General features: G+C 46.3%; 2 protein-coding genes across 2 annotated transcripts; one reads left to right on the top strand and one right to left on the bottom strand.

Moving 5' to 3' along the window:
* Positions 1-29: 29 nt before the first annotated feature.
* On the bottom strand, positions 30-4,616 carry zic5 (zic family member 5 (odd-paired homolog, Drosophila)). The gene is made up of 2 exons (XM_068572943.1): positions 3,366-4,616; positions 30-1,801 (listed from the first exon to the last, which is right to left on the bottom strand). Exons 1-2 carry the CDS (start codon positions 4,414-4,416, stop codon positions 1,320-1,322), a joined length of 1,533 nt encoding a protein of 510 aa, XP_068429044.1. The 5' UTR covers positions 4,417-4,616; the 3' UTR covers positions 30-1,319.
* Positions 4,617-9,485: 4,869 nt separating this feature from the next.
* zic2a (zic family member 2 (odd-paired homolog, Drosophila), a) lies at positions 9,486-13,994 on the top strand. Its single transcript, XM_068572822.1, has 3 exons — positions 9,486-11,231; positions 12,599-12,762; positions 12,966-13,994. Exons 1-3 carry the CDS (start codon positions 10,259-10,261, stop codon positions 13,158-13,160), a joined length of 1,332 nt encoding a protein of 443 aa, XP_068428923.1. The 5' UTR covers positions 9,486-10,258; the 3' UTR covers positions 13,161-13,994.
* The last annotated feature ends 12,231 nt before the right edge of the window (positions 13,995-26,225 follow it).

The raw sequence follows: 26,225 nt of genomic DNA, 5'->3' as shown, positions 1-26,225 counted from the left end.
CATTGACTGTATATGTCCTGTTGTTTTTTTTATTCATTTTTTTAAGCATGAAATTTATATTGCAAAAAAAAAAAATTGAACATCAAGGGTCTGCACAATCATAGCTGGTTCATCTCTTTTTTCTTTTTTTATATCCATCAAGTCCAACGTGCACCTCAAAGAGAAAGACAGGTCACTACAAAAGGCATGCGAGAAAGGGACTTTTCACATTACACAGCCTATTCAAGTAAATGTTTCTTCTTTACAGAACACAATTAAAAAATCTTTTTTTTTCAAACCCCAGAAAATTAAGATGAATTAAAAAAAAAAAAAAAAAAAAACATCAGCAGGGTAGGCCACTATGCATCACCAAAACTGATATTATTAATCTTTGGTGTTCCTGTAGTTCCAGTACAACATTTATACCAGCAAATAAATTATAATGTACAAAACAACATTATTATTTTTCCTTCTTGTAATTAAAAACTACACAACATTCACAAGCATCAGTACAATTACATATATACAAATCCTACAGGGCCAAAGCCTGTCAGTGTAGACATTTAGGGTCTCAATGGACTTACTCGTACTCTTTAACGAGCATAACACTTGTGTAATTTTGCATAAAATATAGTCTTAAATAGTTCTTAAATATTACAAAATTCCATCCAAACACATGTATTGTATAAATCTGAAAAGGTAAATGAGAACCCCATAAGACACTCAGATGTTTGCCTCCTTATTTTTTTGTCGTCTATCAAAGTTTGTACCACATCTTACAGAAATCACATAGAATAAAAATTAAAAAAAACATATTCTAAATTGTGTCCATCAACATTTGCTATGTTGCCGTTCTCCGGGCTACGAGCGGTACCATTTGTTTTGGTTACGCGTCTGGAATATGACAGTGATTGATAGCAGGCCAGTTATTAAACTGCTCTGGGGGGTGATGGGAGGTCACGTGAAAAACATGTCATTCCAGCACACCAGTTGAGTCTGAAGCCACGCAGATGATGACACCCTGCATATTGCTCTTGAAAAAAAAAAATAATAACAACAATTGTTTGAAAGTTCTGTTCAGAAATTGTCTCACTTTGAAGTGGTTGGTCCTTTCAAAATAAGACTTTAAATGCCAGTTCTAATGTCAGATGCTTTATTTTGACAGTTACATTTCACGAAAGGTCAGGGGTCACTTTGGGATAAACTCTCCCTCCCAGTGGTTGGATCACGTGATCAATATCCCAACACACTTTCATTTCCGAGATGAGGAGGCTGACGGTCACGTGGTCCAAAACGCAGCTGGATGAAGGGGGGAAGTGAGGGATTGGGGGGGGGGGGCATCAGAGCATTGTCCTCGGGTCCGAATTTCTGAAAGAGTCCTCCTCCGAGTCCGACGTGGGCACGTCGCTGGACGGGGTGTGCAGGTGGTGCGGGCCGCCGCTGCCCTGGCACACGTACCACTCGTTGAGGTTGGTGACCTGCGGGGAGAGGCTCGCGGAGCTCCGGTTCCGGTGCGGCTCCGAGTGCGGGGACAGAGGGTCCCCCAGCGGGTTCGAGGAGGATATGTAGGACACGGTGTTGTTGTTGTTGTTGTTGTTGTTTGTGGTGGTGTTGGTGTTGGTGTTGGGGGGCGGCGGGGACTTGCAGTGCACCTTCATGTGCTTCCGCAGCGAGCTCGGGTGCGTGTAGGACTTGTCGCAGCCGCGCACCTTGCAGTAGTACGGCTTGTCGCTGGTGTGCACGTGGGAGTGCTTCTTCCGGTCGCTGCTGTTGGCGAATTTTCGGTCGCAGCCTTCGAACTCGCACTTGAAGGGTTTCTCTCCTGCATGGGGTGGAGAAAAAGAGAGAGAGAGAGAGAGAAAACAGATGCAGTCACGCGCAATGAACGCCGTGGACGCGCCTCCGCGAGCAGTTGTTTTCATACATTTTTCTCACGCATCGAGAGCTGCAGATGCATTTCCTCACATACCACCTTAAATAAATCCAAGCATGCAGGGGGACTTTCACTAGCTGCCCCGCTCTCCTTCACTGGGGAGGGTCCTCCTCTTCCTCCTCTTCCTCCTCACTAGAGCTTATTCACGTCCACTTCATCCTCCACTGCTGCACACACACTTATCCAAAGTATTTTCTAGTGTGAACACGTGTAACATGCCTCTAGGCCTTCTGGTTACATGCATTTGTGTGTACGTGTGTGTGTGTGTGTGTGTGTGTGTGTGTGTGTGTGTGTGTGTGTGTGTGTGTGTGTGTGTGTGTGTGTGTGCGCGCGCGCATGTGTGTGTGACACTCAAGAGACCCCCAGGAGTAGTGTATGTGTACCGTGGTGGACTCTGGTAATAACGACACACACACACACACACACACACACACACACACACACACACACACACACACACACACACACACACTGTCACACTTAAAACAAACATGCATTTCTCTTCTTCTTTTTGTATGACGTTACATCCAGTGTTCATCGGGTCAAGGTGTGTCTTCTCAAAATGACAAGCAGTCCCTCTGACTTCCTCGTGACTTGTTTCTTTTGGCTGCATGACTCGTGTATTTCCCTGGGGATTTTGCATCGTTCTGTGAGGCCCGTCGGTGCTGCTGCTGCGAGGCCAGAAGAGAATGGAGCCACACTCACCCAAAACACTCTCACCCTGAGTAATAACGACAACAACAACAACAACAACAACAACAACAACAACAACAGCAACTCTCTATAAGAGCACTCGCGAGATTTGAATGCTGTGGAAAACAAGAACTCTGTTTCTCACAGTCTTGAACTTTTAAGCTCTGGCCGACATTCACCTCAACGCACTTGTTCATGGGCGATTTTGGGAATGTTTGTGTGTGTGCGTGTGTGTGTGTGTTTGTGTGCGCGCGTGTGTGTGCGTGTGTTTGCATGGCGCTACAGCCTCCAGCTCAGACCCATAGTGAACAACTCGATGCGTACACAACTAATACACGTCTCAGTGTCCCAAACACACACACATGCACCGTGCCGCACACAAACACACACACACGCACACACACACACATGCGCGCGCGCCCTCTTCTCCACATAAAAGTGGCGTAGATGTCCCATGCCTGAGGATAATTACAAGCACGCGTGTTCCAGCGCGTACACGTGAGCACGTTCTACAAATCATATGCTCGTAACCCGCCTCCCGTCGGCGTGGTGCAAAAGTTTAGAATGAAAGAAAGGAAATGAAACACTCGAAGGCGTCACCGAACACAACTTTTCTTTGACATTTTTTGTTCGGTTTGACGTGTGTGCGCATTTACGCACGCGCCCTCTCTCCACCCACGTACATACAAACAACCATCGAAGATCGAAGGCACATTTTCCCGTCCCTCCCCCCCCAGAAGACCCCATTAGCAGCACTGACCTGTGTGCGTCCTCTTGTGAATCTTTAAATTCTCCGACCGCGCGAACACCTTCCCGCAGCCCGGGAACGGGCACGGGAAGGGCTTCTCCCCGGTGTGAACTCGGATGTGGTTGATCAGTTTGTACTTTGCCTTGAAAGCCTTCCCCTCGCGCGGACATTCCTCCCAGAAGCAGACGTGGGAGCTCTGCTCCGGTCCCCCGACGTGCTCCACCGTGACGTGGTTGACCAGCTCGTGCATGGTGCTGTAGGTCTTGGAGCAGGGCTTCTTCTGACTCTGATCCTGGTCGATCCACTTGCAGATCAGCTCCTGCTTGATGGGCTGCCGCATGTACCTCAAAAACGCCCCCGCCGCTCCGTGAGGAGCAGACGCGATGTTCACGTTGAGGTTCATGGAGTTGTAGCTGTGGAGCGAGGACGGTCCATAGTGCTCCGGCCTGTGCCCGAAGTGCTCCGGCCGGCCGTAGATGTCCCCCGGTATGCCCAGGCGCATCTGCCCGTTGAGGGCATGGTGGTGGTGGTGGTGGGCGCCTGGAGACGCCTGATCGTGGAGTCCAGTGAAAAGCGAATGGGCCCCGCTCTCCGCGTGCCCGTACGCACCTGTTGGGGAGATGAACATGCCATGGTGATGAGGGGAGGAGGCGGAACTATGCTGGTCGCCAAGTGCATGCATAGCAGAGGCTGAGAGTTCTCTCCTGAGGATGAAGTCCCTGCTGCTCGAGTAGCCTGAGTGGGGGTGAGCCACGGGGAAACCGACCGCGGTCTGGGCAGAAGTGAAGGACGCCGCGGTCTGGGCTTCGTGGTGGCTCTGGATGTGCTGAGACGGGCTAAGTTTGAGAGCGTTGGTCTGTGCCATGTGCTCGGGTCCAAATGGAGTGAGTGCCACTCCGGGGTCGTTGCCCAGCTCCCCAGGGTGGAGGTGGGCATGGTGGGAGAGAGGGTGATGCCCCCCGAGCCCCGGGAAGCCTGTCATGTTCTGATGAGGAAGGGCTTGAGTCGCTGCCAAATCCGCTAGTCTTAACGCCGGGTTCCTCTTGCTTAAAGGGGGCTCCATGACTACTCTGACTGGTCCATCCGCGGTGGTTTCTCAGCCCGCCACGCTCTCTAAAACATTAGGAAAATATGTATATAAAGGGCTCTATAAGTTCTTTTGTCCGGCTTCTAACTCTGCTTGCTCCCCTTTCCCACTCTGTCCTCAAGCGATTGGCAGAACATACAACAGTTGGAGGACACAGTGGGGAATACAGTTTAGAAATGGCACCGCGGGTATTGGACGGATTTTGGTGACTGGCAGTTAGGAGAACGAAGCGATTGGCTGTCGTTCAGCGCAGGGCTCAGCAGGGATCCGCCCCCTCACTCTCTTTATCGCTGTTGACTCCGAAAAGTTGTACTCACAAAGTTACCGGCAGATCTGTGTTGTTGTTATTGTTGTTGTTGTTGTCTGTTTTTGTTGTTGTTGTGTTGTTGTTTTTTAGCGCGTTTCTCTCTGTATGTCACTGGCGCATGCGGATGACTGACGTGTCCGTTTGTATGTGACAGATGCAGCCCAGTTTATGTGCCTTTACTATTGATTTGATGTCACCGGTGAGAGAGGGGGGGGGGGGGGGGGGGGGGGGGGGAGAGAGAGAGAGAGAGAGAGAGAGAGAGAGAGAGAGAGAGAGAGTAAAAGAAGCCCGCTGCTGGTGGAGAGATGTATGTGACGGTGTGTATGTGCGTAAAGAGGACCGCGGTGAGGCGCATTTATTAAGCGCGTGGATGCATCTTCTTTTTTCTTTTTCTTTTTTTGGAGTTTTTGAAAAGGATTTTTAAGAATTAAACAAAAAGTTCCTAAGACCTCACATGATTTGTCAGGAAAATATCAAACACAGGAAGCGAACCTGTGGAAAGTTATTGCATGTCTAAATTATACAAACTATTTCATAAAAAAAAGAAGGTAAATTGATGATTATTCATACAAGGAATTAAATTAAATCATCACAAACATATTTGATATTGTTTGCTAATTATTATATTTTTTAAGTTCATTGCAGTTTTTATATAAAGACCCCTCTTCCCAATGCTCATATAAATAATATGACCGCTGCACTTCAATTCAAAGACGCTTTAAATTGAATTATGGGTAGTGTAGGCTGTCAACCCAATCATACTAAAATGCTGAAGTTAGGAAAAAACAATAAACATGTCATAAATTGTTATTAGGGCAGGCACTTTTTCATAATACCCCAATAAAATAAATCCCATTAAATGAATTTCTCTTGGCTTAAATTTATTACAAGTGAAGGCCGTGAGTTATAAACATCATACCGGGAAATAAAAGTATCACAGCGTGACCTTTATTCTAGTCTCCATCAAGAGCTCTGACCTGTAAAAGGTGCCATCTATTATTATTATTTTTTATTATAAGCATTAATTACCAACCATGTATGATGATGCTCATAAGTGAGATGGGCAAAGTACAAACTTATTATTTTAGTATTTAAGTTTTTGAGCAGGGCGTGTGTCGGTCATCACGTCTTCATCCGGACACCTTTCCCATCGATCTGCCTCCAAACTACAAAAATCACCATGTCATCAGAGTTTCTGCAACTCGAACGGGAGTTCAAACACACACACACACACACACACACACACACACACACACACACACACACACACACACACACACACACACACACATGAAGTAAAAACTTCAAGTACATAATGAGCAGCACATTTCCTCACTCGGGACCTTGCAGTATGGATCTCCTCCGTGCTGCATGTCCCGGGCCTGTTGCACGCGCTCCTCCGCGGGGAAAAGCTGATTTATGAACTTGATTTTCAGAAACAAATGCTGAGAAACTGCATGTCAAAAACTTTTTTTTTTTATTATTATTTTTTTTACAACTGATATATAACGTGTATATTGTCCTGCAAAAATAAATGAATACATCATAATAACAATATGTATTAATTAACAGTTCGGCCTGCTGCAGTTTATTGTTCGTGAACAGCTGCTCGTGTTTATCTGCACTGACTCTGTCACATCTGTATTTTTTTTTAACTCATTTTAAAAGTCACAAAAAAAAGCAAGAAAAAAATGACCACGTGTTTTAGTTATTTAGTGAAATAAATAAAACATGTCCAGCTCCAATGAGGGCATCTGGAAACTCATAAAACACACGAGGAGCAGTGGGTGCACTGTTTATGATTTGTTTAAAGGGGGCTCTATTTCATACGCATTAAATGAAACACCACATTAAATGAGACCATAATCCGCACAGAATTAACAACAAGAATTATACTTTATGCTGCGAGTATAGAAAGGAAGGGGGGGGGGGGGGTGCCCCCCCCCGTGCTTTAACCGGGACAATTTGCGAATGTCACATTTTCACATTTTTATAAAAATAAAATCCTATTAATATCAGATTCTGCCTATTCATGTCGTATGAGTGGATATAAATCCATGTAGCACATCTCTAAACACCATTTCATGTAGAAACTCTTCTCTGAACTTTATGGAAGGAACGGGTTAATTCATATTGACTTATAGCTTCCTTATAGCTCCTCTCTCTCTCTTCCTCTCCCTCTCTCTCTCTCTCTCTCTCTCTCTCTCTCTCTCTCTCTCTCTCTCTCTCTCTCTCTCTCTCTCTCTCGCCCTCCCTCGCTCTAAAACAATGACGCTTTGTCATAAACAGGGTTATTTTACCAAAAGGAGTCAAGAGTGCAACATATGTGGTCTTAACGGGTCAGAGGTCAAACATCCATGAAACACAAGGTCACGGGAGCCGCACAAGTAACCTTCAGTGTGTCAACATATTGATATTGTCATGATAGCAGAGAGCAGGAATATTACGCCTTTGGCCCCTCAACTATAACACACACACACACACACACACACACACACACACACACACACACACACACACACACACACACACACACGCATGCACGCACACGTACACAGGCAATGCGCCTTTATGTGATCGAGACTGCTGCCTTTATTGATTAGCTGTGCGTCATAACTTTACACATCACAACCTATTTCCTGTATTTCCGGCTTAAAGACTCCGCGGGGTCACGTCTCGTGCATGTTGCTGGCACTAGAACCTGTTGGTCTGGGGGGGCTTCAATAGGCAGGACCTCCTTTTCTTCTCCGACAGAAACAGCCATGTGCCTCTCTGTACCCGGTAGATTTTTTTTCTTCTTTTCTCCTTGTATTTCTTTTACATTTTATTTCGCTTTTCTCTATATGGAGAGTTTTTTTTTTCTTCAAGAGAAATAAAGAGCTTCTTATAAGGGTCGGCAGACGTGACTTTGAACTTGGATCAGCTCCTGCGTTTCCTGTGGTGCCGGCTGAAATAGACTGGGAATAGACTGGGAAGAATGGCGCGCGCGCACACACACACACACACACACACACACACACACACACACACACACACACACACACACACACACACACACACACACACACACACACACACACACACACACACACCGCTCAGCCTGTCCCAGTCTGAGCGAAGAGACGCACAACTTCACCCCCAGGAAAAAGTTTGTGAACGTTTCTCTCTCATTCGCCACTATTTGCCTGCATGCTCAGAACACCGGAGGGTGACGCAGTTGTGTGCGTGTGTGTGTGTCAGAGAAAGAGAGAGAGGGGGGGGGGGGGGCGAGAGGGAGAAGAGAGAGGGAGAGAGAGAGGAACGGAACAACTTGTGGGATTTTTCTGAGTTGGTGAAAATGTAAGTAAACTTCCTTTGACTTGTGGGTGAATGAGCAGATGTGGGGCATAGCCTGTACGCGCGCGCGCGCGCGCGTGTGTGTGTATATTTATATCTCCATTTCTCACTGAATGCTTGTATTGGAAAGTTGCCAGTAAATTAAGCAAGTCTTTGTTTTTGAAAACCTTTTTCTTATGACATTGCTCTGTCAATGCGACATGTTTGAGCTATAAAAAAAGTCCCATTAAGAATACAGATAATATGGTGAAGAGTGTAAAACACATAAAACCTCACTAAAGGGAAGGCTCGACCTCACAGGCCACAACGCGGCTCACCAACATGTCCCCTAACCGCTGCCGTAGGACGCGAGAACCAGAACCAGCAACATATGCAACCGTTCAAAAGGGGAAAGAACGCAACAACCAGCAGGTTGTCGGCTCATGGAGCACCGCGACAGGCCCAGTTGTGGTTCCGCCACCAACAGACTCCATATGGAGCCACATGTTCTGCTTCAGCTGCGGGACCACCGCCTGCATGTCAGGATCCTGTGAACTCCATCTTAACTTTAACGAGCGGTTATTATGTCAGCCCTTTAAACACATAGGTGCTATATGTTCCAATAGAGATATTTATTATACCGTGCTCTCCAGCACATATATATATATATATATATATATATATATATATATATATATATATATATATATATATATATATATATATATATATATATATATGAGGTGTTAGAACCTTCAGCCCGTAAAAACAACAAATATAATAGTGTGTTCTTGCATTTTTAGTACATTCTGCTTTCCTTCTTTCTTTTTTTAAAGCGCAACGCAGTGTTGTTTTTTTTTAGTAGACTTTGGGAATCAATAAAATTATAGCATATATCAAACATCATTGGATGCTTTATGGGAGTGAAGATGGCTGCAATCAGTTTACCCCCCCCCCCCCCCTCCCAACACCCGCCCTCCCTTCTCTGGGCTACAGGACATTTATCCCCTACATAGTCCAGTTTTAGAAATCGTGTTTAATTGATGGCCACATGTATAATAACACGGCGCTATGAGCTGACAGGAGCGTGATTGTTTTATTATTATTATTATTATTACGAAACACAAAAAACACAGAGCTAAAGCATTATATTTAGGTTTTAAAAAATAGCATTTCTTAACCTCGATCGTAACATTTTGCTCCAATTTAATTATTGTTTATAAAACGTTACATTTATATCTATATAATGACGACAAGTTGGCCCCTACTGGAATATAAACAACCCAAAACATGTCCTCTGCTCTCCCTTGTCGCGATCCCTCCGCTTCTAGATAAACCCCCCTTCTCCCTAAAAAAAAAAAAAAAAAAAAAAAAAAACCTCTTCTAAAAGTAGGCGGTAATTATTAGTGGAAAAAAAAATGGCGATGCGCTATTAAATCGGCCGAGCCGCTACCTGCTATTGGAGGAGCACCTGGGATTGATGAGGCGCGGCGGCCAATGAGCGCGCGAGGAGCGAATGAACGGGCTGCAGTTTAAAGGGGGCGGAAGAGGAGGGAGAGCCAGTCCACGGAGAAACAGGGACCCTCCGCGAGAACACGCAGGCGAGCCCGGAGAAATAAATTCCATGCCCCCCAAAAATCGGAACGGCGTTTTTACCCTGAGCTGCTTGTGGCCCCTCTCGCTCTGTGCGCGCAGAGGACACCCAGTAAGATAATTATTTCCTTCTTCCGACTGCATATATATATATTTTTGGGTGTTTTTTTTAAATTTTGTATGAAGGGGGGGTGGGTTGTTGAACGCAGCCAACTGTCGCAGTCAAGACACGAGGACTCGGGGAAACTCCTCACTTCGTTTGGATTTTTTTTTTGAGGCACAAGTTAACTAAGAAGTAGATCCGATAAGCCGAGCTGATTTCTTCTTCTTCTTTTTTTTTTTTTTGGTATCCCCCCCCCCCTCCTCCCTCTCTGTCTCCTCGTGAGCGGAGCAGCGGTTTCCAATCCCGCCTGATATGTTGTCTCCAAGGTCTGGAAGTTGAATCGTTTCACCACCATTTGATTTGTTTTGTTCTTTAACTTAATTCGCCGCATAGCCCCTTGATTTAATCCAGTCCATCATCATCATCATCACCACCACCACCACCACCACCAACAACAACAACAACAACAACATCATCAGAACAACAGAGCAACTGTAATCATGTTACTGGACGCCGGGCACCAGTTCCCCGGACTGGGAGTGGGGTCGTTCGCCAGGCATCACTCGGCGAGCGAGATGCAGGAGCGAGACTTGAGCCTGGCGCAGAACAGCTTCGTGGACTCCGCGCACATGGGCGCGTTTAAGCTCAACCACGACCTCTCCCCGGGGCAGAGCTCTGCCTTCACCAGCCAGGCGCCGGGCTACCCCGCCGCGGCTCTCGGGGCTCACGCCGCCCATGTCACGTCGTACGCGAGCTCGCCGTTCAACTCCACCCGGGACTTTCTCTTTCGCAGCCGCGGCTTCGGGGAGTCCTCTCCGGCCGGCGGCCAGCACGCAATCTTCGGCCCCGCGGCGGGGTCCCTCCATCACTCCCACACAGACACTCAAGGCCACATTCTGTTCCCGGGGATCCACGACCAGCACGGGTCCCACGGCTCCCCGAACGTGCTCAACGGGCAAATGAGGCTCGGACTACCCGGGGAGGTTTTCGGACGCTCCGAGCAGTACCACCAGGTGTCCAGCCCGCGGACAGACCCGTACTCGGCCGCGCAGCTGCACAACCAGTACGGCTCCATGAATATGAACATGGGGATGAACATGGCAGCCCACCACCACCCCGGTGCCTTCTTCCGCTACATGCGGCAGCAGTGCATCAAGCAGGAGCTCATCTGCAAGTGGATCGACCCCGAGCAGCTCAGCAACCCGAAGAAGAGCTGCAACAAAACTTTCAGCACCATGCACGAGCTGGTCACGCACGTCTCGGTGGAGCACGTCGGCGGCCCGGAGCAGACCAACCACGTCTGCTTCTGGGAGGACTGCGTGCGGGAGAGCAAGCCGTTCAAGGCGAAATACAAACTGGTGAACCACATTCGGGTGCACACCGGGGAGAAGCCGTTCCCGTGCCCGTTCCCCGGCTGCGGGAAGGTGTTCGCGAGGTCGGAAAACTTGAAGATACACAAGAGAACGCACACAGGTAAATATGTCACACACAACCGTGCCAGCTTTTGATTTGATCTCTTCTTCTTCTTGTTCTTTATTGTTATTTTTTTTTATTATTGCTTTGTGTTTTGAGGACCACGCAGGACTCGCTGCTGCTAAGCCGGCGTGCGCGTTTATTTCCCCGTTGTAAACACGCGCCCTCGCCAAGGCAAACACGAATTAAGATCTAATTATCAGCGACTATTTCAGGCTACTAAAGTCGATAGTATCCGCAGGACAGGGCAGAGTAGATTTAGGAGCACATCCGAGAGAGAGAGAGAGAGGGAGAAAGAGAGAGAGGGAGAGAGAGAGAGAGAGTGGGGGGACAAACGAGTTAAGAATAGCGGGATATTATTGCATCGCACGGGCACATTTTTAATTTATCCAAACAATCCTTATAAACGTGTTGGATAATAAATTCACATGGCATGCCGATGTTTTACTGTTTTTTATGGGAGGTGTGTGTGTGTGGAGGGGGGGGGGGGGGACTTTGCAAAAAGAAAAAAAAAAGAAATTGGGTCAAAGGGGACAGTGGCGCGTTGCGTGCAGACAGGCTGGTGTAGTAAATCACATCAATTGGTTTGCTAGTGGAGCTTCCACGCACTCTCGCGTTGTGCGTCCCATAAGCTGCCGCGTGGATTGTTCGCGTGGTGTGGTAGTAGTGGTGGTGGTGGTATTATTATTTACATACAATTCTCTCCTGATGGATTTCGTTTTCATTCTGGAGAAGTGTGTGTCGCGTGGAGGTTGAGCCGCGTACAGCCCTGTTTTTAATCAGATAAGATGCGCGCTGGAGGTGCCAGACTGGAGGGAGGCCATCGCCGGCCCTCTCTCCCTCTCTCTTTCTCTCTCTCCACATTTTCTTTTCCCCCTCATTTTTCTTCGGGGAAATACATTACGGTGCGGGTGCCATGAAATCGGTCAGGTGCTAATTAGATTTTTATTGTCTCCCAGGCAAATGGTTCTCCTTCTGTAAGGCCCACTGTGAGGACGGCCTTACCCCCCCCCCCCTCTCTCCAACCCCCCTCCACATCACTATGCGCATTATTTATGAACCCACCCCCCTCTACGCCGACTCATCTCTGCTCTGAAAACAGCCTTAAACTTAAATATCGCACATGGTGGTGGTGTGGAAATCACCAGAGTAGTTTTTAAAACAGACACCGTTTGCTGTGAATGTGATCATCCCGCTGCACCTCAACTTCTTTTATTTCGCGTTTGAATGGCGACGCATCCGGTGAGCTGCGCGGCCTCTTGTTGTCAGCCAGAGGCTTTATCTGTTCAGAAAATAAAACACAAATGTGGGAAACACTCTGACATTTCTTTTTCTCCCCCCCCCCTCCTCTACCCTCCTTCCTACAGGAGAGAAGCCCTTCCAGTGTGAGTTTGAAGGCTGCGACAGAAGGTTTGCAAACAGCAGCGACCGAAAGAAACACATGCACGTGCACACGTCGGACAAGCCTTACCTCTGCAAAATGTGCGACAAGTCCTACACACACCCCAGCTCTCTACGGAAACACATGAAGGTAAATACACCAGGACGTGTGTGTGTGTGTGTGTGTGTGTGTGTGTGTGTGTGTGTCAGGCCTCCATTATGTTTATTATAGTGTTTTTTGTGTGTGTAATTAATATATTGTGCATCTTTCATTCTCCTCTAAATCCTTCCCCTTGGTGCTTGATTGTAAATACTAATTGGTGATGCCCCCCCCCCCCCTCTCCTCCCCTCCAGGTCCACGAAGCCTCCCCTCCAGTATCAGAGTCCTCACCAGCAGCCAGCTCCGGCTACGAGTCCTCCACTCCTCCGGGCCTGGTGTCTCCCACTGCAGAGACCCAGAGCAACACCACCATGTCCCCGGCCTCGGCGGTGCACAACCCCACCGGCCACAGCGGCCTCTCCTCCAATTTCAGTGAATGGTACGTGTAGGACTGAGCTGCAACGAAAGCGGCACACACTCACTTCACAGCACTGGGACCGTCCAGCAGGAGATTTGGGACACGTGCACACTGGAGGGGCACACAAAACATTGGTTTATTATGGTATTTTTTTTCACCAGGGAAGATGAGGATTATCAACAGAGGAAAATATGTATTATAGTCGAGGTGTATTTCATATTGTACATATTTACTAAAAGCCCACTTTCCCCATCGGTTGTGATAGTTTGTCAGTCTTTGGTGTATAGATGTTCCTTCAATGGTAGCTATTTCTCTAACTGGACTTTTAGTGCACATATTACAATAAAAAAAAATTGTACTATAATGTTGAATATTGTGATCCTAAGGCAAATTGATTGTACTATACTAAACATCTATAAACTGGAACGAGTGCCAAAGTTAACATTTAACTCCAACAGACCACAATATTACGCTTGTGAATGTATATTTTTTAGTTTGCTGGGCTTTAACTTGTGATGTTTTGTGCTTTGCAAGTTTGAATTGTGAAATACTATCTGGAGGATTGTGAGGAAAATAAACGTTGTGCCGTTCAATTTTCTGTAACTACACACCCTTCCTTTTGTAAATATCAACTGCCATATTTATCCATTTGTAATTAAATTATGGTATTTACTTGCTACAGATGAAACAGTATTTATAAAAGAATGTTTCTTTACTATAAATATGTACAATTGCGAGCTAAACATGGGCAGTTGTTTCGTTATGTGCTTTTGTTCAAAGTTTTAAGAGGTGTTTCCTTCCTTATTGTGATAAGAATTTTACTGCATACAAATATAATAAAAGGTGTTGCAAGTGCTAAATATTCCCCTTTTGACTTTTTCCCCTTGCTTCCTGGTTTGGCTGACGCGGCTCAGAGTTCCATATATTGTTTGGGAGCCTCTTAGTTTTGTTTGTGGAATTATTTCAGCCGCTTCATCTCAGACTCTTCACCTCAGGCTTTGCAAAGCGTGCTGACAGGCCGTCAACAAGGTGGCTGCTGCGCTGCCACGAAAAGAAAACAGGAGATTTTTTTTGGGGGGGGTGGGGGGATCTGAGCGAGTCTGAATTTACTTGTCGAGAAAGCAGGGAAGAGCGTTCTAACGTTAACATATTGTGTTTAAAGCGGTTTAATTGAAACCAACAAACCCGAGCGAACAAAGCGTCCTCGTTCTGCCTTCAGAGGCCACGCGGCCGAGCTGCTCTTCATCTTTAAACTCACTTTACATTTTCTCAGGTCACTTACTGAGTTTATTTGAAAACACAAACCTGTAAATGTGACCCCTCCCCCCTACACTACACACACACACACACACACACAGATGAACTTGAACTTGACTGGGCTTACAGGCCCGTTGCCTCTGAGCTGTGGCTTCTCTGGTTTGTGGCCTGTGATGGGAGCCGGCCGCGTGTCCCCCTGCATCATTCAGATGGTTTTACGGGCTGGCTTTATATTTGACTGCATTGTGGGTAAAGATACAGATTGCTGCCAGATCTGAGGCTCTTTGTGGAATGACTAGTGCAATCCAAGTGGGCCTATTTGTTATGGCTATAAATGAGCTGAAGGAGGAACAACAGTGTCTGTCAGCTGGGCGGTTGAGGTTGCTGTTCTGTGTTTCGCGGAGGCGTTCAGGAACACTGACAACAGTGGGACGTTGGCAGATATCCGCTGCAGGCCGACTCCTGCAGCAAGTGGCCCTCTGTGTGTCATGGAGCTGCTAGACTGCAGGCTGTAACGTGGCCTCCGGTTACAGAGCCATGTGCTGAATAGAGAAGGGCCAGCAGGGCCTGCTGATTACAAACAGGCAGTGAAATCAGTTTCATCCTCTTGTACAAAAATATGCTTTTGCTCCAGTAAAAAAAAAATCTACCAACCAAAAGAGGTCAAGCTTCTTATTTTTCTTCCTTTCTGGCAAAAGTGGTCAAACTGAGACGAACTTGTCTCGGGATGAGATGTTGGTTTAAATGCAGTTTGTAAATCGCCTCCTCGCGGCCCCTTCAGGCCCCTTCAGGCCCGTGACCTCTCCCAGAGGAAGGTGTGACCTGTGGGGAGTGGGAAAGGTCAGCTCATGGTGCGTCGATGCTGCTTCCTGTTCGGCTCCAGCTGCGCAGATATTGATCCGCAGAAGGATGCTTTTTTTCTTCTTCTTCTCACAGCTCCTTGTACAGTAGGCTACTGTAAGAATACTCTCAGAGCGCGCGCACGCGCACCCTCGCCTGCCTGGCTGCCTCTCACCGGAGGCTGGAGCTGGTGCAGACCTAGAGGTGCAGTTTTTCTTCTGGAGACGCGCGTGGACTCGGGCCAAAGTTCAGGGTGGAAAAGCTTCGTGCTCATGTAATAAGTTCAGCGAGCAATTTGAACCGTTCTGCATGAGCGTGTTTAGAAGTGGCGCTGTTGCGCGCGCACACGCGCTGCAGGAGGAGGAGGAGGAGGAGGAGGAGGAGGAGGAGGAGAGGACAACCTGCCTGGAACTTCTACGTTTTTTATTCGCGTCCATTTGAGGATGATGTTTTATTTATAGCATAATAACAATTGAACTTGTCTCAGCCTCTTTCTACTCATTTATTTAATTGCAGCCGCTCTCTCTACTCCACAGCCTTCATGACAGGTTCATTCAACAAGAGAAAATCTGGATTTTTGTATTTGTTTATTTTATTGAAATGGATTCATGACGTGGGGAGAGCCGGCTCAAACAATCCATCAGCAGTTTGCAGCAGCACACCGGTGTATTGGTAGAATTCAGCGTGGGCAAGTTATTGGGGAATGGAGAAGAAAAATAATGTATAATTGTTCCATTTCACACAACTTAATCTCGGCTACGTCAGTGAAGATGAGTGTTGCGCCCCCGCTGGTGTGTGTGCGCGCGCGCGCGTGTGTGTGTGTGTGTGTGAGAGAGAGGTGCAGACTTGTGAGGTGGACCCGTTTCTTTTTTTTCTTCTTCTATCAACACCAGTTGACACAGAGGTCAGCGTGTCCATGTCCCGGGACACGCATTGTTTAACTGAGGGTTGCGTGGCGGTGCTCATCAGCTGTTCTGCTGCGGGTTTGAGGGTTAAAGCGCGCGGCGGATGGAAGGAAGGGCTGCGGGGAACGAAATGAAATCGGTGCCGCTCCGCGCGTCCTGGAGGCTCTACTTGTTGGCGCGGAGGCACGCGGCACCTGTCAGTCAAGTCAGGTGAACGAGGCGTGAAGCGTCGGCGTGTTTGTGGCCGCAGTTTGGATCATAATGGATGGATTCTCTCTCTCTCTCTCTCTCTCTCTCTCTCTCTCTCTCTCTCTCTCTCTCTCTCTCTCTCTCTCTCTCTCTTACAAGTACACACACACACACACACACACACACACACACACACACACACACACACACACACACACACACACTGATTGCGCACGGTTAACTTGTTTTTCTTGCCACGTTGGGAGAAAAAAATCCTCACTGATGTATTACTGTAATGCATGTTGTGTTTTTGCATAAATATTTCTCATTTCGACGTTTAAAGGTTGGAGATATAAAACTATAGCAGCAGCCCAACTTACCCCCATCATAGCTAATTGCTCTCAGTCATTCATAATTCATAATCCTTTGATTATGGGATACTTTGTTTTTTTTTAATCTCCCTTATGTGTATTTTAAAAGCACATATTTGAGATGTGTTATGTTTTGTCGTGAGTGGTGACACAGGGATGACCTTTTTTTTTATATGAAGCCATATGACGCACGCGGAGCGATATGACGCACGCGGAGGCCGTGAGGGCGCGCAGCGTTTATGGACTTATGGTCTTTAAAATAACAGACGGCTTTCATAATTACAAGGATGTGTTGTAAAATAATAATACAATAATCTATGTATAATTACACAATGAAATAATGATCACAATACAAATAAATGAAGAAATTAGGAGATAAATAAATAAATAACTTGTATCATAACGACAACGAACCAATCACGAGATTCAAATTACTTTTGTAAATGTCCAAATTAATTGTTCCAAAGTAAAATCTTTTTGACTTTTTTTTTTTTAAAGAAAAAAAGATCAGATGACATAAATAATGAAATAAATATTGCACATACAACTTGCGCCTGTTTCCCCTGCGCGCGCGTTGTCCTCGTTCACGTGGTGGAAATCACGTGAGGAAGACGCTCCGTGTTTTCAGACAATACGATGCTCTTTTTTAAAAAAAATTATGAATGACTGCGTCGTCAATACCCACATTTAAATTATGGAATTAAAAAAAAAAGCTTTTTAAGAGCCTGCCTCGCTTCGACACATCCCATTGGTCTCCTCTGGACCTGATGGGGTCTGAACCCGACCCTTCTCCTCGGGGCCTCCTCGCTCCCAGAACACACTCACGAGGAGTTTGTCGGCCTCCGTGTTTTCAGAGAAAACTTTTTCAAACCAACGCCTTTTCCTCTAATTGAATTCAAACAGCTCCAATGAAAAGCACGTGTCCGTTCTCCGGCCTTTGTTATTCATGTAGTCACACGAAGCTGCGGGCTGCTTACTATGGAGATACACATTTTATTTAATAGATCTAAAAACTATCTAACAATGTTAAAAGCATATTACTTATAAATAGTCAACCGGATGAATAAAAAACAAAATTACAATAAAATGTTTTAGGCATAATGCTGTTTTTGTATACCCTTTAGTACAGAAACCTAAAATAAAACACACAAATACAATACAATGTTATATTCATAATGCAGTTGTTTATGTCCTTTGTAGTTTCTACAGAAACCTACAATAATATATATATTTTTATGGCATTATATTAATTAAAGTGACTTTTATTTTGGTGTGCATGCATGAAGGAGGCTGTTAGTCACCGGGCCTTTAAAATAACTAATATCTCTGTTAGTGACTGGGCCTTTATGATAACTATAATATCTTTGTCTCTAATCAAGCAGGAAACAGAGAGGTCAGTCAGCAGAGCAGTATGAGCTTATAAGTAAAATATATACAATTAGAATAACAGCATATTAACTGCAGTTCACTGTAATGAACCTCATTCTTTCCCAAATGCATTGTTAGCCTGTTTCTTGGAGGAAAGTAATCTTTCTCTCCCTCTCTCCTCCCTTCGCCCCTCCCTTATCTCTCTGTCTGGATCTCCCTCGGTCTGTCCGTCCGTCTGTGACATGGCCTGTGTTGTGTTTGTACTGAAGTCGATGTACAGTCTGCCTTCCTGTGCAAGCGCAGCCCCCGCGGCCTTTCATCTGAGTTCAGCGGCCGCCTTTTCTCACACAGATGAATGTGTTTTCTGTGAAAGAGCCGGAATGGCTGTCACTTCTCCTGGCACGGCGGAGAAACAAACAAAACCCCCTACTCCTTTTAAGGAAGCTGGCGCAGGCGCCTCCCATCGGACACAAACACTACAGAGTCAGAAGCACAAATAGCCTCAAAAAGCTTAACACTCTCCCTTTCATGCAGAAAAGCTTGGCATGACTGGTCCTCTCATGCACACAGAGGGAACACAAAGTGGAGCGGTGCAGAGTAAATGACATACTCCAGCTTGACTGAGGTGTGCTCATTGTTGTGGTCCCCCCACCCCAAAAAAGTGTTAGAATTCAACTAATCCCTCACAAACTCAGCATCCTCCCCTGCTGTTGCTTTTGCAGCGAGGTTCTCAATATGGCTCCGACACAACACCTTGCCAACTCTCTGTATTCGCCACAATGGGTAATGTGCTGTTAATGTGAGGCGTTTTTCAGGTAACTCTTTGCTGCTGCAGCCAAGGCTCTTCCAGACAGGAGCAGGTGTACCATCAAAGACCAATTATCTGGAAAGACCAACACAAAACCAAGCGGGCACGCACGCACACACACACACACACACACAGACACACACACACACACACACACACACACACACACACACACACACACACACACACACACACACACCCAGGCTAATGGCATCGCTTGGATAAAAAAAAAAAAAAAATCCCCAAAATGTCTTCGCAGTTTTTGCACATCTTTGTGTCCACGCATACTGTTTCTGGGACGAGTCGCTGTGAGGGTGCAGGTGCTGTGAATAAAAACAAACTTGTCATTACTTGTCAAGACTTCCTCTTCCATTGGAAAACCACGCTCAGCCGAGGAAATTTTCAATTTCCCCAACACCTGTAAACATGCTGTTTTACCCCAGCTGCTTTGATCTTCAAACAGACCAGAGCTGTGCCCTGAGGGACACGCTGCAGTGAGGTGACTGGCCGCTGTGTGTGTGTGTGTGTGTGTGTGTGTGCCTTAAAAAAAACGTTTTATAGGGTCTATGCTGCCAAGTAATGGAACATACCTCTTTGCCAATTTTTGCATTTCATATTTTGAGCGCTTGTTCTGGAAAAGTCTGCTGTATTTCTTTGTCATGAGGACCACCGGCTGGACCAAGACCGACGTCAGGCCCAGCTGGGAGTCAAGTTCCAGAGGCCAAATCAGGGCCGAGCTCGCACGGGTCAGACGTGGTGCGGACTACGTTAGAGAGTGCTGCTTTAGCGTGAGCGTGAGATGACATTATATAAAAAAAATTGAAGTTAAGTTAAGACAACACAACTACTTTAGTTGGTTTGGGAAACACATCATTGTTGGGCTTGTAGCAACTACGGATATTTGGGTTAAGGCAACAAAACAAATGTTAAGCCTAGGCAACACAACAAATGTTATAGGTTTAGGCAACACAACAAATGTTATAGGTTTAGGCAACACAACAAATGTTAAGCCTAGGCAACACAACAAATGTTATAGGTTTAGGCAACACAACAAATGTTAGGCTCAGGCAACACAACACATGTTAGGTTTAGGCAAGTAAATCACTGTTTAGTTTTGACAAAGCCTCATGGTTGGGCATAAAAGAACCATGCACAGTTAGGTTGAGGCAACAAAACAAATATTAGTTTGAGGCAACAAAACCACGTCATTAGTTTAAGGAAAACTGTCCCGTTAGTTGTGGGCGCCAAACCACAACCGTAAAAACACAACGCTGAGTCAAACACTGGTTTGCGATTTAAAGTCCTGTGTTTGTTGGTCCCGCCCATCTCCTTTTAAAATGCTCCGTGCGAATGCTTCGACTGTTGTTATGTCCCATGGACGCATGTCATTTGTGTGTCCACTCCGAAAAAGGACCCTATTTGACTCTCCATTAGCATTTATTTCGACAGTTGGTTTCTCTGTACAGGAAACCAATAGATCGTATTTTGGGACTATTTCACGACCTGCCTCGATATTTTGACACGTTATTGGCTCCTTCTGTCTTGTGTGAAAAATACAATCCTGGTGAACGGCCCAACTTTTTCCGTGGGTTGTTGGTGAATGTCTTAATTCAAACAGACACCGTTGACATTAAAAGAAGCCCGTGTGCGATTGTTGTCGCGCAGCTGCTTAATAGTAAACGGCATCTGATTTGTTTTTCTCTGACAGTGACAACGCAACGCTTACAGAGATGTAAAAAACTAAAACTGCAAATCAGCCCAACCCCCCCCCCCCTGTTGATCTCTCCCGTCTGAAAATACAATGTGACACATCAGGGAAAGTTTCACAAGCGCTGCTTTTGGTTCAACTGTTCCTGCCAGTGAACCATAGGTGTGAGCACGCTCTCCCTTCTGCTGTCACTCACACTCAGCCAGTGATCAGAAAACACGAGTCACCGCTCATATTCAAACAGATTTATATGACATGACACGGGAAAGAGTGCAATGTGCCCCCTACTACTCCCCCTTAACACACACACACACACACACGCACACACACGCCTCCTAGCCATCTGTCACCTGCTCTGTTTTCCTTTCAGAAGCCGTTTATTGATTTCTCCCTAAAAAAAAAAAATCGTACAAGACAGCCCCTCGAACACGAGCTCAATCCAAAGGAAGAAGCAGCCGAGTCGAGTTTTTCCCGGCCGCTCTCCCCTCGCTTCGAGATGATTCAATTTGCGATGTGTTGTGACACGACTGTGTTGAATGTTTAATGCCTTAAAGCACATCGGTGGCAAAAGGCTGTCTGACTTCCACAGGTTTCGTCTAATGAGACGGAAATGAAAGGGGGACAGGGATCAAACCGGTTTGCGGTCCCCGCGATACAGACTCTCATTCAGTAAGTCATTATCACTCTGATCTTACCGGCGTTTCCACTTTCTGCTTCTCTCCAGAGGCTTCCGTTCACCGTGGGGAGAGACAAACAAACAGCACACTGGCGTATGGGCTTTGCCACATTGAAATCAGCGGCGCTCAACTTTTCTTTTCCCCCATTTGGTCATCAGATTGATACAGGCTATTGATTGACTTTCTTGATGTAGTCCTGAGCATTATATATCTGAAGAGGTCAGAGTTTTGTTGAGTTTTTTCCTCCGGCTTCATCGCTGCTAGCCTTTCCCTGCAGGGTGCCTCTCAGATTGCACCCCGTAGACATTGTTGTCAGTGCTCTCGGAAGATGCTCTGGTTGCCAGCCTCTGGTTTCTCAGGTTTAGTGGGCTGGAAGGAGCTAATTTGATTGACTTTCACCTCCAATTTTTTTTTCTCACTCTCTCTCTCCCTCCCTCCCCTCATACCTCGCAGTCCCCTGACAGTGAGAGACCTTTCTGGTCAGTGAGCGTATTGACTGGCAGTCAGTTAGCACTTGACATGTCAATGCCCGATGCACGGTGGATCCTGGTGTTTTTTGTGTATTTCCCATTGCTGGGATCGATTTCTTTGCCAGCAATCTAACAGGTTATGGCAGTGTTATACATTGTGCGATACTCCTGAAGATAGTACCCTGATATGACGATACCAGTGGATCGTATATGATGGAAAAAGCAAAACATTTAGCATGCATTTATTTACAGGCATCGTGAGGTTAGGTTGAATAACAAATGTGCAGGTTGCTTAATTTCACAGCCCCGATGGCCTGTTGTCAGGCAAATCTGCTACCTCTCCAACATCCACCACCAGTTTGGTCCTGGCCATTTGGCCCTGAAATGTAAAACCAAGCAAACTAAACTAACCTTTTCCCTGTGGCCCCCAAGGGAATACAAAAGCGTATGTTGATAAAAGTTTCTTTGAGCAGACATTGGAAAGCACACGCTCCCGTCTCTTCGCTTGTGAGGTATTCAGCGTAAACAGGCACCTTTAGGAGTAAAAACAAGTTGAAATTCATTTTGGGAAAGTTTGAAGACCATGTTTTTCACCGCGAAAGGCCAGGCACAACAGCTAAAGGCCAAAGAAAAGTGATGGATCGTATAGTTACGTCTGTCTACATGCCTGGTACAAACAAGTGTCAGGGCAGCACATACTTTCTGCTCGTCTCAGTGCCAGTTTTATGCATATTTTTGGTTATATTTGAAGCGTTCACATTTGTCTTGCGGAACATGAATATAAACATGACTCCAGGAAACGCCCCGTGCGCAGCGGTTGCTTTCGGTGCTCTGCAGCAGCCTGACATCTCCCTCCCGTCTCCCGTTTCCTCCGCTCACCTCGCAAAGGAGGCGTTGATGGGTGTGCGATGCCCCTCTTCAGGAGTGTTGCCTAAGTTTAGTTCCCACCTAGAGTCTCCTGAGTTGGGAGGGAGGACTGAGGCTCGCCCCTCTGGACCCCCTCCTCTCTTCCCTCCTGGTCCAGGAGTGCCATGCGGGAGCCCCTGTCCCACCAACACTTGAGACGCGAATCAGACGCACTGTTGACAGGCGCTTACAGTGAAGCAGGAGGATGGGGAATTACATGAAAACAGAGGAATCGTTGCGACAGGTATTTTCACGGCTGGTGGCAACAAAAATACGACTTGGACTTGTGTTTATTTGAAAGGGAAAACAGTTTGCCGTACTAAACATACTCGGGTTGAATGAGAAATTCCCCCCGCGTGTTGAAGATTTGAAAAGTGTCGTTGCCGGCTGTTGATGAGAGACGATCCTGTGCTGCATCGGGGAGCGACGTCGATGACACGTCGAGAAGCATCCCTCGTTTCTGTCACATGCACGTAGAGATCTTCACCGAGAATAACAGCCCCCCACGTGCACTGTAACACTATACACATCCCTCTCTCTTTTGCCGCCTCCGATATGCCATATTTAATGGAAAGGCTATAGACAGGGCGGGTGTGAAGCTAAGGGTGGAATTAATGGAGCTTTACCACTGATACCTTTGGGACTTAGGCCCTAATCAGGTGGCTGAGGTGACAGGGCCCAGGGCAGGAGTGGAATTATGACGATTATGCGTGTTCGCACATGTCTGAGGGTGCAGTGGACAGACAGACGGATGGGCTCATCAGCGGCAGGGGTAGCTAGCTCCCATGGTGATCAGTAACCGCCACCCGGCCCCTCGCCACGTCCTCGCGGCCTCTCGTTAAAAATTGTGAGAGGATGAGATAATGGTTGTCGCGCACAATGATTTTAAAGTGTTAAAATGTCTTCGTATATGATTGGGGATGGTTTTTTTGATGGAATGTTTTCAATGGTACTGTGAAACTGAGAGGAAGCACACCTGAGCTGTGAACGTCCTCGCTGTCCATTGAGGTCGCGCGCCACGAGCGTGACAAAAAAGGTGTTCCCACAATTCAATTTTTGACTTTGCAACGTGACTTTATTAATTGGAAGGAAGAGAAAAAAACACGAACGGATAACCTCTGGGAAGGAGGCTCGTCAAGCGCTTTCACTCGTCTTTCAACACGTGTGTGAAAACATTTCATGCTTTTGTGTGTGTGTGACCCTGCATTGTCAGAGAAAAATGCACTGTAAGCTGGTGGGCATGTCAGGCCACAGTATGGGGTCCTTACTTGTGCTATAATCCCGGCCATGGCCTTTTAACCCTCTACGGCTCACCATTCTCTCCACTGCTATCTCCTCTCCCCGTACCTGACAGTGGAACACGGAAAAACAAATGGAGACCTTGAAAACCATAAGGCACCGCTTGTATGCCCTCTAAGTTGTTCTCTTTTTTTCATTTACCCAGATAGCTTCATGGCCTGGTGTTTGTTTGTAGATTTACTGGTGTTTTGTTGAAAAATGTAATATCTTTGCCTGAGTTGGCTCCTTCTAAATTCACATGCAGCCCGGGGATGATATTGATTTGCTGTTTCTCAGAGTCCGTCTCATCTCTGATACAAGGGCTGCGGCTTTTATTCAGGTGAATGTTTTCCCCACCTGTCAGAAAAGTCAACTCGAGATGAGATCCCGCTCGACAATAAAGTAAGTCTTCAGATGCAGACTTGTCTTTTTGCGGTCTCATCTGACTGCTATGAAAGATACCCTAGAGCTTATTTGCAAAATTCCTTCCGAAAAAGAAAAAAAGATCTTCACGAAAGCCGTGTTGAAGCCGGATACCTTCTTGTCAGGTACATTTTTTATTTCCTGGCTTAAAGGTTGCATGCGTTGAATCTTCTGCAACAACTTTACTACCCATTGTTTCACATTAGACGCTGACATAATTACCTTTAGGATTAAGCGCTGCACTTTATTGCTCTCCTACGTTACGCCGACTCTGTGAACTTGATTTCACTTTTCCCACTTCCCTCCCACCATCCCCCCTACTTTTACTAATAAAGCCATGTTCCCTGCTGATGGAAAATTGTCAGTTTACCTCGAGCTGCGGGGGGGCCTGGCAATCAGTCCTTAGAAAAGCAGTGCCAGGTTAACCTGCTGTGATAGTGGACTCGAGGGACAGTGCCCCACCTCTGCCTGACATGCAGGGGCTCTGTTCGCCAATAAGAGGCATGCCTAATGCACAACAGAGTTGTTACTGGCCTCTTCAGTCTAACGTTATACACAACAACCCTCCGGTCAGACCCGTCCGCGCCTAAAATGGTTTCCTTTATTTACCATATCCTGTCTGATTGAATTTCTTCTTTTGACTGTGACGAGGGCCCGTGCCTCAATATTTGATCCCTTTATCGAAAAGCTTTTTTCTTCCGTTCCCTAATTCCGTGTGAGCGCTTGATTGTTTTGATTGCCTCGCTCGGTCTTGTGGTGTACCTTCTCGCTATAAGTCAACAAAAGCGCCACTCATTAGAAGCACAAAGGGAAGCTTTTTTGAGAGTCAATCTCGGCAATCTCCGAGAGGAACTGTTAATTGGACACTTGCAGTATGGGGGCTCAGAAGTCTAGCGCAGGGGATGCGCAGAAGCGAGTTGCGTTTCTGCACCTTGACACCCAGGCTGGAGTATGGAGGGAAGCGCACGGCTTGAACAATAGACAGTGATCCAGAAGTGTGTCTTCATCTGAGCACTCCGAAGCATTTTCTAATGCAGATGCTCTCTGAACCGCCGCGGCTATGCAAAACTGTAAGAGCATTGGAATTGGACAATTTGCGCGTCGTTGGATTTAGATGCATGTCTATGCTCAGGAGCATTTACATCACAATGCACGGCCATTGTTGGGCCCACAATGCAAATGTGTTTTCTCTTGGCACATGGAGATGTGGAGTGTAGGATTGCTCCGCTATTTATTTTTTCTCCCAGCTACAGCCTGAGCACCTGTTTACCTCCACAGAAGGGGTCATTATCCATCAGATCCCAGAACACACCGGTGTGTTTGGTCACTTTGTGTCGCTAAAGCCACCGTAAGGTTGAGGTGTGTTGCTGGCCTGGTGTCAAGATGCAAAGTGTCACCCGCAAGCTCATCCCATTTTTTTCATGCAAGCCCCTTCATATTGACTTCACCACATTTGATTTAATGAAGTGAATTAATTAGACGTAATTTAACTGTGGAGCTATTCATATAGCGAGAACATTAGTCCGGCAACCGGGTGGTCATGTGTCTCGTTCCATGTTGCCTCCCGTTGCTGTCTTTGTCTCATTCAACTGTAGCGTATGTTTCTATGCTCATTTAAAAGCCATTGGATGACATTTTAGGTCAGATGTGATGTTCATTTCAAACAATATGGTCACTATGTGTGCTTTCAAGATACTTGAACATCATTTTATTAACATAGAAATTGTAAAATCTTTATCTGTGCAACCTGCAATGGCTCTAAGGATATCAAGGTCCATCGGTTACTTGGTCCTCCGCTTGTATCCAGACTGAAAAAACAATTAAATTGATAGTTTGCCATGATTTTCCTTTTTTTAAATTTAAACACTCACGGTCTTCTGAGTTTTCCTTAACAAT

This window comes from Clinocottus analis, unplaced genomic scaffold (assembly GCF_023055335.1).
Source record: "Clinocottus analis isolate CAN_PGR_092001 unplaced genomic scaffold, fCliAna1.0.p SCAF_12, whole genome shotgun sequence".
In the NCBI taxonomy this organism is placed as follows: domain Eukaryota; kingdom Metazoa; phylum Chordata; class Actinopteri; order Perciformes; family Cottidae; genus Clinocottus; species Clinocottus analis.
This window is presented reverse-complemented; position numbering and strand designations above follow the sequence as displayed.

What these genes read in the sequence shown, in the direction of transcription:
- zic5 (XM_068572943.1), bottom strand. Translation starts at nt 4,416, where the DNA reads ATGGAGCCCCCTTTAAGCAAGAGGAACCCGGCGTTAAGACTAGCGGAT. An exon ending in TCACAAGAGGACGCACACAG is followed by an intron (nt 1,802 to 3,365) that starts GTCAGTGCTGCT and finishes CACCCCATGCAG; the next exon opens with GAGAGAAACCCTTCAAGTGC.
- zic2a (XM_068572822.1), top strand. Translation starts at nt 10,259, where the DNA reads ATGTTACTGGACGCCGGGCACCAGTTCCCCGGACTGGGAGTGGGGTCG. An exon ending in ACACAAGAGAACGCACACAG is followed by an intron (nt 11,232 to 12,598) that starts GTAAATATGTCA and finishes TCCTTCCTACAG; the next exon opens with GAGAGAAGCCCTTCCAGTGT. An exon ending in CTCTACGGAAACACATGAAG is followed by an intron (nt 12,763 to 12,965) that starts GTAAATACACCA and finishes CCTCCCCTCCAG; the next exon opens with GTCCACGAAGCCTCCCCTCC.